Raw genomic sequence first — 16,190 nt, 5'->3', positions numbered from 1 at the left:
CCTTCATTTTCCCATCTCTGCCCCGGGGAAAGGATGCAGCTCAATGTATGCTCAGCCTCTGCACAGATCATTCTCTGGAGACCGCTTCTAATCCCCGTCAGACCTGCCTTTGCCATCATAAAAGAATATACAATATACCACCAGCTGGCAAGAGGGCTAGAGCTCCTGATGGCCCAGCTACAATATTTCTGAATTTCCCCTTAGCCAACAAGCCCTTCGCCTGCATCCCACAACGCTGCTGTGCTTGAGACCATTCCTGCTGAGGATTTTAGGCCTTTTGTTATTCTCTTACTCTTCTTTTTCCAACGATGAGGTTGTGTCAGGCCAAACAGAGGCAACGCCTGTTCAGAAGAGAGCATCTCCTGCGCCTGGCTGTCCCTGTCCCCGCACCATGGCGGGGGAACACAGTGTTTCGGCACCTCCTCCTCTGTCACAATGTTTTTCAGCTCCACCAAGCAAAGTGTCCAATTAGAGCAGAGCCTCTTGCTTCCATCTTTGCCGACATTTAATTAACATGCTGCTGCTGGCAGCCGCTGACAAATTCCAGAAACATGTTGTAAAGGGTTTTTGTCTTTACCCAGCATGGAAAATGAGGGTGTCATATCCCAAGGGGATGTGAATAGCTACTTTTGACTCCCCCCCTCAGGTGTGAGAATTACAGCTAGATGCAGTGAAGAGACCTATCAGCCCTCCTACCTCCTTCCCCGCCCCCCCCCCCCCCCGCTTTTCCTCTCCTGCTCCTCACATCATATCACCTTGGAAAAACATGCAGGTTTTAGGCCTGATTTTCATTCCTATCTCCTCCAGCTCTGGTTGAAGCCTGACAGTCTGGTTAAAGAGCTGGGGGTTGTGCTCTGGCTTTGGGCTTTTCCCATCGGGATGGCACTGGTAAGTGGAAGGAGTGATCTGATGACACTGGAAGAAACGGCTGAAACTAAAGAAGAGGAAAGGGTCCTGCCAGCCTGTGCTGGCCCCGCAAACCAGGCTCCCAAGGAGCTGGTGGAGGCCTTAGCAGAGCGGGTCAAGAGAAGGCAATGGCAGAGGCACGTAAAAGCGTGGCCAGCTCAAAGCTGGCCCTTACCCAGGCCGGGGGGCAGCGCGGGTGTGGGGACAGCTGCTGCCAGCACCCCCTCCAGAGAGCACCAGCCCAGCCTGTGCCTCCCTCCAGGGCTCAGCCCTGCCGTAGGCGCTCTGGCTGCTGCCTCCAGCTGCTGCACGTTAAGGCGCCAGGTCCTGAGCCAAGTCTCTCCACCGCCCGCGCTACCCCCATTGCCAGTGCTCCCACACCCGCTCTGGCCCTGGGGAGCGTCCCAGTGCCCCCCACTCTACCCCCCGCAGCCAAGGGCTCTCCCAGCAGCTTCTCCGTGCAGCCGGTGAGGCAGACGGGCTCTGCACGGCTTCCCTACAGACCCCGGGGAGCACAGGCCTGGAAAGAACATCTTTTTATTTTATACACAACAGCTCGTTAGAAAAGCGGGAGAGCAGGGCAGAGCTGGCTGCCTCGCCTTTATGGGGAAAACCCACGAGTCTTCGCCCCCGGGCCCTGCTCCGGGGTCCTGTGCTGGGGGAAAAGGCCGGCGGGGGCTCAGGGCGAGGCGGGCTTGTCGGGGTTGTGCATGTGGTACGCGCCGCTCTCCTCGTCCTCCGGCACCTGCGTGGCGGCACAGCCCCTCAGCGCCGCGCCACGGCGGCCCCTCACGCCGCGGGGCGACAGCGCCATCTTGTGCCGCCCGCCCCCGCCGCCTCGCGGCCGCCCGCCTCACCTCCCAGTACACGCCGTCCTCGAAGCAGTTCTCGGCGGCGGCGTCGCCCCAGAGCGGCAGCTTCAGGATGGCCCCTGGAAGCAGGCGGGCAGGGCAGTGGGCCCTACTGGCGTGTGGGACGCAGGCAGGCTGCGGGCGGATGGAGCCCACCCGTCCCGGCAGCAAAGGGGGCAGAGGCAGTCCTGGCATGGTGCTGGCCCCCCCCCCCCCCCTTTTCTCCAAACCCATTTGACCTGGCACCCCACTTGGCTGCCTGGTTTCCCCCGCTCCTATGGGCTTCAGAGTGGTCCCACTACGGGGCATCCAAATGTGAGCAAGCGGGGGGCTGCAGCCCCCGCCATGGTGGGAAGGAGGCCTGTGCCATGGAAGGAGGCCTGCAGCACAGGCCGGGCTAACGTGGGCGCCGGTTTCAGCCGCAGGCTGGAGGCAGCCCTCCCGTCTCTGTGCTCCTCTTGGGCTTACCCACAAGGGCCCCCCCGGCAAGCGCCATCACCAGAGACACCACAATGCCAGCGGCCTGGAACCCTCCTTGGACACTGGGTGTCCGCGTCTGGTACGTGCCGGTGAAGTCAAACGCCTTGATGAACCTGCCAAGGGCAGAAAGCGTGAGGGTTGCTCTTGGCAGGAGGTCTTCCCTGGCTCTGGAGGAGTCCTGTTGCCCTGCTCCCTCAGGGACTCCTCCCTAGTGCCATCCCTTTTCTGCAATGGACCCGGAGAGTGTCGCAACGACACAAAACACTGCTCGCTTCCTTCTCCTCTAGCCCCTGGCAAAGCTTTACCCAGGAGGAGCCCGAACTATAAACATTTCTTTTGTTTTTGAGACCTGCAGCTTTACCTGATCCCCCAACACAATGCAGGGCTGGAGAGATGAACGCCTTCCCACCCACCGTGTCCCGGAATCATGCCAAGCAGTGGGCTTGTGGCTTACTTTTTGAGGCCACCAGAAGTCAGCTGTGAGAGATGAGTCTCTTACACTTCAGTAAGCCTGACACAGTCAGTGCAACCCATGTTTTTGAGGGAAAAGGGGCAACTCTGGAGAATTAAAAAGGGCTGTTCATTGCTCCTTGCTCCCAGCCTATGGAACCCCAGGCAAAATCTATTCTCATAGCAGATTTTCAAGCTGTCTTACCCTTCCTTTCCATATATATCCTCCGTGGCTGCAGCTGCAGTGATGGCCCCCACAATGCCCCCAATAAGGCCTGGAAGGGCATGTAGGTTGTGGATACCACATGTGTCCTGGATGTGCAACCTGGACTCCAAAAAAGGCTGAGGGGAAGGGAGGTAAAGAGAGATCAGGGACGTGAGCTCAGCCCTGGAAAGGATGAGTTCCTTCCATGGAGGACTAGGATAAGCAGAGAGGGAAGAATGATATTGTGTCCCATTAAAGGGTTAAGGGCTTGTAGACAAAGATGTGAGCCAAGCTCAAGATAAAATAACAGCATATCCTCCAAACACTCCTGTTGGGAGACTGAGTCTTCCTGAGCATTTTGGAGCAGTAAATGGAGTCAGAAGTGCATCAACATAAGGGATGGTGGAAAGTAGAAACACCCAAAGGGAAGTGAATCCACTTCACATCTCCTTAGCAGGATCAGGGCTGCAGACCCCTAGAGCAGCACTCACCGTGAGGTAGACATACCCCACTGTGGACACGATGCCACAGATGAAGCCAACAATAAGGGAGCCGTATGGAGTCAGCATCATCTCCGCACTGGTGCCCACGGCCACGCCGCCCGCCAGCGTTGCGTTCTGGATGTGGACCTGCAGAAGTAACTGTCCTGTCTTGGCATCTCAGGGAGATTGCGATTGCTCAGGGAGGGTATAAATGGCAAAGCGGGAGAATCAGCTCTGAAAATGTTTCCAAAGGAAATATCAGGGCCCTTTTTCTTGCTTGTTGGTGAAAAACAAGAGAAGAACAGGCAGCCTCTGTCTGTAGCACAGGCGCACATAGACTCCCACTCTCTGTACCACACACATTCTTTGCATCCACAAATCTGGGTGAGGAGTTGTGATGAGATGGAAATTGTCTCACCCATGTGTCATGCAAGCTCTGCTGTCACAGAGACATGTCACCCACACACATAACACGTACAAGTCAGCCCCCCGATTGCTCATGAGCTGCCGTGCAGGCCCTGCTCAGCTTGCTAGAGAGTGCTGCCAAACATGGCTCTGCAACATGCCCATCAGTAGCTTTCTGGGCAGAGCAAGTCCAGTTCCTGCTGTGACTTAGGTCCACCACGTGCCAGGCATCACCCTGCACCTCAAGCACTGCAAGACTCACTTTCCACTTGCTTATTTAATACAGCCCCTGGGTTTCTGCCTGGATGCTGGTTTTACAATCACGCCCTGAAACCCAGTATCTGTTCAGCAAAGCGCAAGTGCCAATCATTTCCTGGACCCTCGATCAACTTAATTATAAGTCCCCTGGGCAGTGCAGGGCTGTCTGCTCCCAGCTTACCATATCAAGCTTGCCTTTCTTCTGCAGCATGCTGGAGAAGGCCACTGTGGTGAGGACACAAGCGGCCAGCGAGCAGTACGTGTTAATGGCAGCCCGGTGCTGGGCATCTCCGTGCTCAGAAATTGCCGAGTTAAAACTGGGCCAGTACATCCATAGATACAAGGTACCTGGTGGGATGGGGAGGAGGGGGTGTAGAAGAGAAAGGGAAAAGAGAATACAGGGACTGAAAAAAACACATAAAGAAGATCTTTCTGCACAGGGGAAAGTCATACCCCATAGTCCTGCTGCCCCAGAGCTGCACCCCCCATGACTGGACCGGTACCAGGAGAAGCTGGCAAAGAAGGGAAACAAAACCACATCTTCTCAGGCGCTATCTCAGCCCAACCACTGATGAAGGGAGCTGAGCAGCTCTGAGGGGTGGAAGACTTGGGTACAGAACTTCTCAGCCCCAGATCCTGGTCTCAGCTTGGTTTTCCCAGAAACATAGGAGGGACCAGCCCTCTGCAGCCCAGTGGTCTGCATGTTCCAGCACCCCTTGGATGGGGGCTGACTCACCAATCATAGCGAAGAGGTCAGAGTGGTACACAGAGCCCTGCTTGTCCTTACTCTGCTCCAGGTTGGGTCTGTACAGGATGCGTGTCACTGTGAGGCCAAAGTAGGCTCCGAAGGTGTGAATGGTCATAGAGCCACCTGCATCCTTAACCTGCAGCCATGGGAAAAAAGAGGTTTGCTTCTGCAATCACCACTCATTCTGGAGCTGAGGTCTTGTTTGCATCACACCCAGCCTGGCTGTCCACTTGTCCTCCCAGCCTGCACTCAGTCATGGGGAGAGGTGGACAGAAATGCTGTGGGCCTGCTACCTATCCCACTCGCTTGGTCCCGTGTGTGGCCATGGCATTCCTCTTAGCCTCCCCTTGGAAGGCAGTGAGGCAGAGGGGAGTTTACAACCTGTCCCAATAGCAAGTGGGTTGTAGTGATAGCCAGGTTGGCTCCTAAGTGCACTCAGGTCTTTTGGGAGCTCATTTGCTTCCCAGCCCTCCAAGCCCTCTCTTGGATGACAGGAGCCCTGCCTCTGTCAGCAGTCATCTCATCCTCTTTGTCACTTGATTCCCTTCTACAACACCCATATTCTAGCAGGGAAAGCAGATGAGAGGGAAATCTCAGGCACAAAGAGAGTGACTAGTCCTTTGTGCTAAGGCTGCTCGTTCACCTTGGGAGCTGCAGCAGAGGGACCCAGTGCTCGTGAATTGCCAGGCTTGTGTGTAAAACCCCAGAAGATGGCTCTTCTGAGGGAAGTACCACCCACTGACCCCCTCTTTCATAATCTGTCTGCTTTTTCTGCCCAAATCCTTGCATTTCAAATGTTTATGAATGCAGTGGCTTGGTGGAGCTGTAGCAAAGGGAGGCAATTTGGAAAGATGTGGAGAGGAAGGAGCAAAACTAAGAAGGTTCTGCCTAAAGCCTTACGTGAAGCAGGTTGAGGAGGATGTACTCATTCACTGCAAAGAGCGTGACTTGAAACAAAGTCATGATGAGGAGCTGTATGGGGCTGGTTTTGCCCAGGATGGCCCCAAAGGCAATGCACACAGAGCCCACACAGAAATCAGCATTGATCAGGCTGGAAAAAGGGAAGGAAAATTGTGGTTTAATAAGGAAATATTCTTCTGTAACTCACCCTCACCCACCCCCAGCTCTCAAAATTCCACCTGAAGACAAATAGGTGATTAGGAGACAGCCCTGGCTTTCTACCCGACCTTCTTCACATCCTCACATACTGTCCAGGAAAGGTGCTTTCCCCCAAATTATTTAAATAATGTAGATCATATGTGTTGTCAGCACTGGCATCCATGGTGCTTGGATTGGGACTAAGGGGTGATGCTCATGTCACATTTCCCTTTGAACAGTACCACCATAATGGCAGGTACCTCTGGTCTAAAATGTGGAAAGGAAATGGAGAATTGCCGAGGGAAGACAACATTTTAGAGGCTCATTTTCATGTTACAGAGGGACAGGTGCTGCCAGCTGCTTGGCTCCTATCCCAGCTCTTCCGCTTGCCAGTCAAGAGGTAGCATTCCAGAACTCATCTCCTCCTTACTTCTCCACTCCAATGAGGATCTTCCCACTTTTGAATGAGTGGAACCAGCCTTGCATCAGGAGAGCCCACTGGATCCCAAAGGCAGCAAGGAGAAAATTGAAACCCACGGCTCCGAATCCATAGCGCTTGAGGAATGTCATGAGGAAGCCAAAGCCCACAAAGATCATCACATGGACATCCTGGAAAGCTGTGCAGAGGGAAAGGACTGTCAGCTCTGCAGGAACTGCAGGGCTGCGAGTGCCATTTGCATTTGGTGGTAAAAGGAAACTAACCACATCAGTGGCAGTAGGGGGGAAATTAAAGAGAAAACGTGTGTTTGTCCCATGTCCCCACATTTCTAAGTCTGAAAATGGCTCAGCTTTCAGAAACTGGCTTTTGGTTAAAAGGCTCATTCTTGAAAGTAAAAATTGTTTATTAATAGCTGTGCGCAAGAGAAGACCGGAGACTAATGGAGTATACAAAGGAAAACATTCTATTCAGATCTTTTTTTCCCCTTTTGTAAAAAACTCAGAAAATATAACTTGAAATGAACAGTGCAGTTTTGTTAAAAACACGTGAATGGCCATTTTGGGTAGGTCCAGCCAATGCAGGGTCCTGGTGATGGCTCAAAGCAAGAAGAGTACAAGAACAATGAAGGTTTACAAATACATTTTTAAATGTTGCTGAAACCAGTGGGAAAATATCCTTGAGACCAGGATTGCACCTTGTAAGATTTTGAGTGCTTAAACCAGAGAGACCCAGTTCTTCCCACAAATGCACAAACCTGCTAACTCGAGCCCCACAGATGCCCTTCCCCGGGGGAAACCAAACCTGCATAAGCCTCTTAAAAGACTTTCTCAGTGCAGTAAACCTGCTGTACTTTTTAATGCTGCATGTTTCTATCAGATAAACATCACTTTGCAATTAAGTGAGCTGAAATGCTGCATACTTACAAACTGAACTATGCAAACCCTCACACTGCAGGCCACTCTGCCCATGAAAAAAGTAGGAGACCCAAGGCTGGGATCCCCCACTGGGAGACTCCCACCAGCAAACCCGCACTGGTAAATACAGCACTGACGGAACTACACCATCAAGTTCTGCATTATGCAGTGCACAAACCATTATAGCCACTATAACCAGCAATGTCTGTGCATCTCGAAGAAGCGGTGAGCTCAGGGCAAAGGAAATTCAGTGATTGAGAATCTGGTCTACCCTGAACCTGTGCTGAAATCCAGCAGCCCCAGATCTGCTCCTGCATGGACAGTGGGGTTCTATCTGCTGTTTCCCTTAAGGGCTGGGTGAGTTCTGAAGAAGCCGTGGCTTTTGTCCTTTGGTGCTTTACAAGATCTTGCAACTTGTTTAAAGACAAACATTTGGACAGGCTCCAGCAATGTAGAATTTTTGCTAAAAGGAAGGAAGGAGACAAAATCTGCAGCTGGCACTGTTCAGCAGAGGTCACTTCAAGTGCACTTCTCTGCATGCCCTAACTCTGGTTTTACCATACAATCCCATAGACTTTCCCTCTGCAGCTCCATTTATTCCCCCCACCTCTCTTCTCCAGTGTAAGCAACACAATACACAGCTGGAATTATCTGCTGCCATATGCATTATATATTCCCACTTTCATGCTAAAAGCAGAAGCAGTCAGGTCAGAGTTAAAGCTGCAAACTGTGCGCTCTCCGAAAATACAGAGGATGCCCACTGTATGTTAGATCCTATACAAACTCAGAAGGAAGAGTAGGTCTGTCTTTACACTGCACCCAATCTAAAGTCTTTTTCTAACCCTTGCACTTCTTTTCCCTTGGCATCACTCAGAGGCAGACCAGGCACTGCCATGCCCTAAAGGTTTTATGACCCTGCTTTTGTGGGAGGACAATTGCCATCACTATCAAAAGGAAGTATTTGGGCTTTGGGAATGCTACCTGTGCCAAAGAATCCTTCCTTTTCCCTAGAGAGCAGATGAGTCACCCATTAGGGAATATCAATGTGTGATTCAAGATGAGAAGGAATTGTCACACTGACTGGATGGCAATGGGCACCACTGACACAACCACACGTAGGCTTCCCTCTGCCTGCTTTCTCAATCATCTCTGGGCTTGGAGGACCTGTCAGTTTGTCATTCCTATCCCACTGTCATTGCAGACAGGACAGCAGCAGTTGTGTTATATACATTAATACAAATGATCCTTGGATGTTCAGCCATCACACTCTCTTCTGAGAAGCTCTGGATGGACACAGGGATCAAAATGCCAGGGCCTGGCCACCTTGTCATGTTTGTCCATCTTTGCAGAGAGAGAACACTTCTAATTAGATAATAGAGAAAAACCAGCTGTGCTTTTGGCCACGCGAGCCGAGCCCTTCCTCAGGTCTGAAACAGAAACATAATCCAAAGCTAAACTGAGCTAAGCAGTTGCTCTTAGGTTGTGTGAATCCATGCAGCCGTTTGAGGGGGAATATTTGGCACTACAGAGCAGGGGTGGGATATAAGAGGAAATGTCATGTCCTTAGCTCCTGCAAGCTCTTTCTTGGACCCCTGATGTTCGCCCAGCACATCGGTGACAAGAGCAGCCCTCAGGCACTGCTGCTGCTTCATGCCAACCTGCGTGGCGTTAGTCCCAAAGGCAGATATCAAGGGAGAGCCCAGGGCAGCCGCAGCCGTACAGGAACCTGGAGGCCAGCTGAGCAGTGGTTTTCTGTAAGCAAATCCTTTTCTGAACTAGCTAATCCTCAGCAGCTACAGGTTTCTATAGCTCCTTTGATTTAGCAGGTGTTTTTAATGGAAATGTTCTAAATAGATGCATGACTCAGGCCTGTTGCTTCCTTGGAAACAATTGCCTGCAGAAGCAGCCTGTTCTGAACGGCTCACAAAGATGACCAGCCCTGGAGATCAAAGCTGGCCAAAGCACCACCTGGGCAGAAGGTCTTTAACCACCTGAATAATCCCCATGGCAATACACTGCAGTGACCCAAGAGCCCTGGGAACCTGGCAGGTTAGGAGGACATCAAAATGCCAGTAGCTAAAGGGTAATTTACTAGTGAGGGGGAGGATGTAGGAAGGGGAGGAAGATGTTACAGGATCTCGACAGCCGTTCCTCCGTATGCACAGAAAAGCTTGCTCTGATCCAGAGCTGAGGGAGGGGGCAGCAAGCCGAGACTTGCAGGGTGCTGGGAACACGTCAGCCCTATTCCTGGAAGAAAGACATCATGCACTGGTGTCATGGTAATTTGCTGACAGACCCCAAGAGCACTGGAGGGCCATAAGGCTTTTCTCTTGCTCTTTGGTGTACCCCAAACTAGCCTCAAGGCAAGAGAACAACTTTCCAGTAATCAGTGGAGACATGGCCTCTGACAGGCTCTGCTATGGGATGGGATGGGATGGGATGGGATGGGGACCAGTCAGCACCAGGACTGGGCTTCCCAAATACTCACATGGGTATCGGAAGTAGAAATCGTTCTCTATGTCACTGGTCAGGTTCATCTCTCTCTTCTCCTCCTCCCAGTGTGCATCGGCTTCGGGGCCAAAGCGCACGAAGACCCCAAAGAGGACAATCATGGCCACCTCCCAGAGGAGGCATACAAGCGGGAGCCGCCAGCGCATGTACGTGTTCTTTGCCATCCCCTGGTGCCTTGGCCGCTCCATCCACAGGGATCCCCGGGGGCCAGGCAGACCGTGTGAGCCCTCGTCCCAGTGCCCAGCCAAGGCCAGCAACATATATAGGTTGGAGAGGGTGAGGTGGGGCCCAGGGAGGTGCCTGCGGCAGGATCACATTTCAGAGCACAGGAGCTTTGGCAGGCTTGCTCCTCTCGCCCTCCTTCCTCCCTGGGAGGAGGGACAGGTCTCAGCACCTTTTCTCCAAGCTGCTCAGAGCACCTCTGAGCCCTGCCCCCCTGGAGACCAGTAGATGTGGAGGCCAGTGGGAGTAGGGAGTGGAGCCCGAGTGTCCTGCCCCCTGCTCTGCCTGGTCGCACACCCCTTCCCTTCCCCTTGCAGGAGCACCCTGACCCCTGCCACCCCAAGTGCCGTCAGTGCTGTCCCTCCCTGCACAAGGTGTTCCCCTCGACATCCCCCCTCGGCTCCGCAAGCGCCCTTCCCCAGCTGGCACCAAAGGCGAAGGCAGGGTGCCTCTTGCTCCCTGCTCCCAGCTGTCCCCCCTGTCTTTCAGGACACCGCAGCAGCCCCAGGAGGCCCTTTGTCCCCGGGTAAGACTGTCCCGCTCCTTGCTTTGCAGGGTGCATCCAGACAGTTAACAGCACGCTGTGAGCCAGGGTGGAGGTGAGCAGGGACAGGTTTGCCACCTCATACAAGGCAACTCCCAGAGCCTCTTGGGCAACACCAAACTGTCACCGGGGTCCATTTCCTCCCGCGAGCCTCTGTCCTGGCTGCAGAGGTGGGGGGACACAACCCTGCTGTAGCAGGGGTCTGCATGGGGCTGCCCAACCCCTAACCAGAGCAGCTGGCTGTCATTGACCAAGGGCAACTGGGGCTGAGCTCAGGGCCCACGCTCCCTTCCAATGACCAGGAGAAGATGAGTTGAGGAGCTTCCCCACATCCCTGCCAAGGCAGCCTGAGTCACTGTGCTGGGTGCGGATCCTGCTGTTTGCTTTTGAAAAAGCAGTCTGTGGGGCAGTCCCAGGAGGAAGATAGATGCTTCAAACCAAATGCCAAGATCCTGCATGTGTGAACAGACATGCAATGGCCCTACCAAGGCTGCCATATACGTATAAGGATGTTCAAGTGACACGTGTCCCATAATTTCATGGAGTGATTTACCCAGAACATCCTCCCGGCGAGACAAGCTGGGCTGGGGCTGCATGAACCAGGGCAGTATTCTGAGATGGTGCTGGAGAGCGATGGGGCTGGAGACTTCAAGTGCTGCAGCCTAAACGCCCCCTCCTCTGCTATGTGGCTTCCTTTAATTAATAAACAACATAAACACAATACTCTTCCCCCCCCCCCCCCCGCCATGGTTTTGAACCATGTGCTGTTTCCCCAAAGAGCTGGGCAAGTCCTGCAGATGGATCCCAGCTCCCACCTCTGCCTGCAGATCCCTGACATGCCTGTCAGTCTTCAAGAGATAAAAGACTGCAGCCCAGGCAAGCTGCCCAAACTTGCTGATGGCATCTAATTGCAGCCCGCAGGCTGAGCAAGCAGCACTGATTTCTGTGTTGATTAGGCAATAATTTGAATGTATTATTTTTTCTTGTTTGCTTTCTTCTCAGAATGACAGATGGTAGAAAAATGCTGTCAATGGTCTTGAAGAGACTGATGGCCACACAAAAACATTCTCCAACCCCATTTGGGCCCGGTGCAGGCAGCAGGGCAGAGGCAGCTTTGGGAAGAGCTGGGGAGGTGCAGCTCAGGAGCACTTCTGTATGGCAGAGGAACCAGCTAGTGATGAGAGTCAGATAGCGGGTGAACCCAGATAGTAAGTGAACACTAGACCACAGGAGAGCATTGGGGTGCAGGCTCCTTCCTGCAGCCCTGGGGCAGCACTGGGAGGTTGGGGCCACAAACCAGTGCTGTGCTTGTCTCAGCAAGGGTCCAGACCAGCACCCCTCCTCTCCTGACCATGCTGGGGCCATGGAAAAGAGAACCCTATCTACTTAGCCCTTACCCTACACCAGCAAAGCTTTAGCTGGCTTTGGGTGGACTGGGATCACTTGGTGGGTACACCTAAAGCAAGTGGATGTTGCTGTTGTCCTGAGGACAGGCACTCCCTCAAGCAATAGTGCTCATGGCCTGCCTGCTACGTTTTTGGGTCTCCTATTACACATGGCTTGTGCAGGGCAGTCTCAGCTGTATGCACCAGGAAAGAAGAGATCTCAGCTAGAAAGAAGCTGAAATCCCTAAACAATACCTGAGCCCTAATCGCTAGAAGCACTGTTGATAGTTGCATGTTCTCCTGCCAGCTACGTGGTAGGACCAGTCTTCAGCCCTACCTTAGAGCAGCTCTTAGACACCTTAAGAAAGGCAATATGGAGGCACAGAGGAGCATTTTATAACACAAGGGAACTTGCTAAGGTAGCGTAGCCACCAGCAATTATGCTTTGTGATTACTCTTTAGCAGAAGAAACCAAACTGCTGAGCTTTTCTAATCCGTGGTCTCATTGAAATGGCAGCGTCCCCAGAAAAGCAGCTTGCGAGGCCCTTGCACAGCCCAGGAGGCAGCAGCTTTGTCCCACTTGCTGTCCCCAGCCCCCCTTCCCTGTGTCTGGAGGCTGAGGACAAAGGCTAATGGCTTTTCCGCTGGCCCGATAGTCTCACCTTGCTGCACTGCCTTGCGCTGCCCCTCCTTATCGACCTGCAGATCAGCACTTTGCTGCTGCAGTCCCATCAGAGCTGGCATGCTCCACCAGCTGCCCATGCCGTGAGAGCCCATTAAAGAATCAGCTTCTCTCCAGGCTCCTTTGCAGGGCCAGGGTAACACTGGAAAGGCTGATGAGGCTGTGCCAGCACAGGTGCCTGCAGCAATGCTGGGGGAGTGCTTCTTATGGTGGGTTAGACCAAGTGCTTTGCATCCATCCTACAAGGTACCTCACTGTGTGGTAGGACACATGGACCAGATTTCACCATGCCCCAGTCAAAAATATCAAGTTGCTTAAAAGCTCCGTTGGAAACACCATGCCAGTGTGAGCCAGTGTCCATGCCCACTGGAGGCAATGCTTGCCTGCTCCACCACTGAGTTTGGCCCATCATGTCCAGCACCTGGAAAAGTGGCAAGGTTTCCTCCAAAAATCAGTGGGATGATGCTGGAGGAAGAGAGGCAGGTATGTTTACCCTTCTGGTCTGGAAACATGGGACTAGGGCTGGCAGTGGTCAGGTCTGTTATCTTGGGAAGGCTCTGGGTGAGGGTTGTACAGTACTGGTCCAAGCTGGGTCTCTCCCAGTTTCTCACTTTTATGAGCACTAAAAATATTTCAGAGATGTAAAAGCAAAATTGAAAGCACACAGAAATCCCTGCCTCTTGCCTGGAGGCATCAATGCAAACTGTTTCAGCAGATCTTATTGCAGCCAACACTGGATCAAGGTACTGTGCTGGCTCTGAGAGGTGATCACAAAGCTGAGGACCCTGGGGGTCTGCAGGAACTCAAGGGAGGGCAGAGCTGGAAGCACCATCTCCACTGTCTGCAGCACTGTGAGTGCTGGGCTGACAGTCCCTGCCTGCTTACCCTCACCTTTTATCTCCTGGCAGCTCCAAGGATTCACTGGAGTGAGGAGGACCAGATAAAACCAGGTAATACCAGAATTTCTCCAGGGGAGGGATGTGAGGCTGGGCTTGCCCACATATGGCAGGCAGCGATCCTTGCTCCTGTCTGGATTTACCCCAGAGCTCACACTGGCTCACCTAGCTTCCTGGTGAGCAGAAGGGAAGCAGATTAAATTCTCTTCCATCAAGAGAACTGAAAAAGTTGCCTCCCCTGGAGGCACTAGTGACCTCCCACATCATGCTACACCCAGGCCAAATCCACCTCTGAGGACTTTAATGCCCAAGAAGCACAGCCAACCCTCCCAGCTGCCCCCTTCCCTTTCTGCACCTCCCTCCCTTCTCAGATGACTGCCTGGAGATCCACCAATGAGCCCTTTGTCCAGCTTGACTTGTGCTCCAGGATTAGTGAGCAAAACAGCAGCAGCCACTACCAGTACCCTTTGGGTACTTGGGGTGGAGAGGGCACTGGAGGATGATGCTGTGAGGAGGCTCAGAAGCCTTTACACAGAACAAATGAGTCTCTGGGCATTGCCCAGCCTCAAAGATGACTCGTTGCTTGTGCAGGTCCTTGAGGAGTGTCCTGAAAGCAAAGGATCCGAGTCAATCCAAACCCAAACATTTTTTGGCTGGCTCAGCAGAAAGGCAAACTTTCTGCTGGGGCAGGACAGAGTGGTGTGGTGGAAGATCAACAGTTCATTTAAATCTGGGTTTTCTCAGCCCTTATCTCAGCCCTTACTGTTAAATATCACCCAGAGAGAGAGAAATGTTGGACAAAGGTCAAAATAAAGCAAGACTTTCTAAAGTTAAAAAAAATCCTATCTGGGTCAAAGTACCAACCAAACGTGAGCCCAATTTACAAATGATTTTTCTTGTGCCCTCTCCTTCCTTCCAAGAAACCACATTTATTGGCAAGTAAATGATTATACAGAAAGAACCCAAGGGCTCTGTTTGAGAGAGAAGTTAGTGTCCTTGCAGAGCAGGCAGAGAGGGCGAACATCTCTGTGAGCAGCGCAAGCGCAGGACAGCGTAAGAAGCAGAGGAGTGAGCAACTCTGGCTGTCACAACAGGAAACACGCAGGTCACCAGGGCTCAACCAAAGTCTCTGACAGCTTTCCCTCGAGCTAGATGGACTTCAAGAGCAAATACACAAGTGGGCAGGAAAGGAGCAGGGGCTTGAGCAGCCAGCAGCAATTCCTGTGTTGTGAGCTGTCAGGCTCTGCTAGGAAACTCCTCCATGCCCCAAGTTTGTTTCTTGTCCAGGTGGACTGTGATAAGGCAGGTTTTGGTCACACTCTGCTAAGCGTCCTCAGCAGAGCAGGCTGCTGGGATGGACATCAGTGGCTGGGCATTGGCAGTGGCAGCACGGCGGGGTTGACTCTTCTTCAGGGCTCATACAGGAGAGCAATATATTGACAAGCAGCATGAGACATCTCATGGGACCAAGAGTAACCCCTAGTCAAGAGGAGAAGGGATCCATGGCTCCCCAGGGAGCTCACATAACCAAGACCCAGGCTACCTGCCACTCTTTCAACCAGTGAGACCTGGTGTCCTTCCCTTGCTCTTGGTGGCAGGTTACTCCTGCGCACCCAAGTGGATCAGCTCTTCGTTCCGGCTCATTAAACTGGCTTGTGTTCATAGTCACCAGCAAAGCTGAATGGGTGGATTATTGCCCACTTATCTTTGTTGCTTTATAAATATGACTGGGTGCTGGTAACACTGGTTTAGGCTGGGGCATTCAAGCTCTGGAATGAAGGATGGTGTGGACATATGGGCAGCTCTGGTCTGTAGGGCCCACTCCTCCCTGTTACCCGTTGTGATCCATCCACACACAGAGCATGCCTTGCCTGCTGACACCCACAGGGTAAGACATGCTCCAAGACCTGCAGGGAGACGATTCTTGGGGGTAAGGTGGTTGATGACAGCCCAGGGTCTTCATCCTCCACCTCCCCAGATGCCAGTCCCAGATGTGCAGGTGCCTGACCCTACCCCTTTTCACCCACACGGGCACTGGGTTGTCACCACTGTCCTCAGAGGAGGCTCAGGGTGGACAAGCCCTAGGCTGACACCTCCCCCGGGTCCACAAAGCCCTCTGGGCGACCAGCAGGGACCCTGCCTGGCCCATCCGCCCCAGGCTCAGCCTGCGGTGGCCAGCAGCATTTGGGCAGGCCTCAACCCCCGGCGGGGCGGGCCCGTGGGGCAGGGACGGGACGCTCCTGCGGCTCAGCCCAGGGCTGCCCGCCCCCGCCGTGCTCTCGGGGATCCGCCGGCCACGCTTCCCGCCCTGGTGAGGTCACGGCCCCAACATCACAGTGGCGACATCACAGTGGCGTCACCACCCTCACACCCGCGAGAGGAAGAGGAAGACAACAGCGTCACCATGGAGCGCGCCCTGTCGGCTTTAAATTTTAAATTGGCGGCGCAACCAATGGGCTGGCTGAGGGCGCCGGGTCCCGCCCTCCTCGGCCGTCACGGCCGCTGGCCAATGGAACGCGGCGCTCCCCACTCACGCTCCGCGGCCGGCCAATCAAAGCAGAGTGACGCTCGAGCGGCCGTCGCCGCACCGCCCTTCCGCCCCTCTGCACTGCCAGCGCGGGCGCTGTATTGCGCAGGCGCGTCACATCGCTGCTGCCCAATGGGGAGCGAGGAAGGGAGGGGGCGGGCGCTCGGCGGTGACCAATAGAGACGCG

The 16,190-nt window shown here is 53.5% G+C and overlaps 1 protein-coding gene across 1 annotated transcript; it reads right to left on the bottom strand.

The window, feature by feature from the left end:
• Positions 1-1,497: 1,497 nt before the first annotated feature.
• RHCG (Rh family C glycoprotein) lies at positions 1,498-10,664 on the bottom strand. The gene is made up of 10 exons (XM_080396172.1): positions 9,725-10,664; positions 6,314-6,500; positions 5,686-5,836; positions 4,774-4,921; positions 4,219-4,385; positions 3,384-3,521; positions 2,893-3,029; positions 2,226-2,350; positions 1,764-1,837; positions 1,498-1,651 (listed from the first exon to the last, which is right to left on the bottom strand). The coding sequence occupies exons 1-10, from the start codon at positions 10,005-10,007 to the stop codon at positions 1,586-1,588; spliced, it is 1,476 nt and encodes a 491-aa protein (XP_080252298.1). The 5' UTR covers positions 10,008-10,664; the 3' UTR covers positions 1,498-1,585.
• Between the last annotated feature and the right edge of the window lie 5,526 nt (positions 10,665-16,190).

The sequence above is a fragment of the Falco punctatus genome, assembly GCF_963210335.1.
Source record: "Falco punctatus genome assembly, chromosome: 7".
NCBI lineage: Eukaryota > Metazoa > Chordata > Aves > Falconiformes > Falconidae > Falco > Falco punctatus.
The sequence above is the reverse complement of the archived record's forward strand: the minus strand, read 5'-3'. Positions and strand labels throughout refer to the sequence as shown.

Excerpts from the sequence above, each read along its gene's own strand:
- RHCG (XM_080396172.1), bottom strand. The coding sequence starts at position 10,007 with ATGTTGCTGGCCTTGGCTGGGCACTGGGACGAGGGCTCACACGGTCTG. Across the intron at positions 5,837-6,313 it reads ATCCTCATTGGAGTGGAGAA|CCTGATCAATGCTGATTTCT; the intron begins GTAAGGAGGAGA and ends CCCTTTTTCCAG. Across the intron at positions 2,351-2,892 it reads GATATATATGGAAAGGAAGG|GTTCATCAAGGCGTTTGACT; the intron begins GTAAGACAGCTT and ends TGCCCTTGGCAG.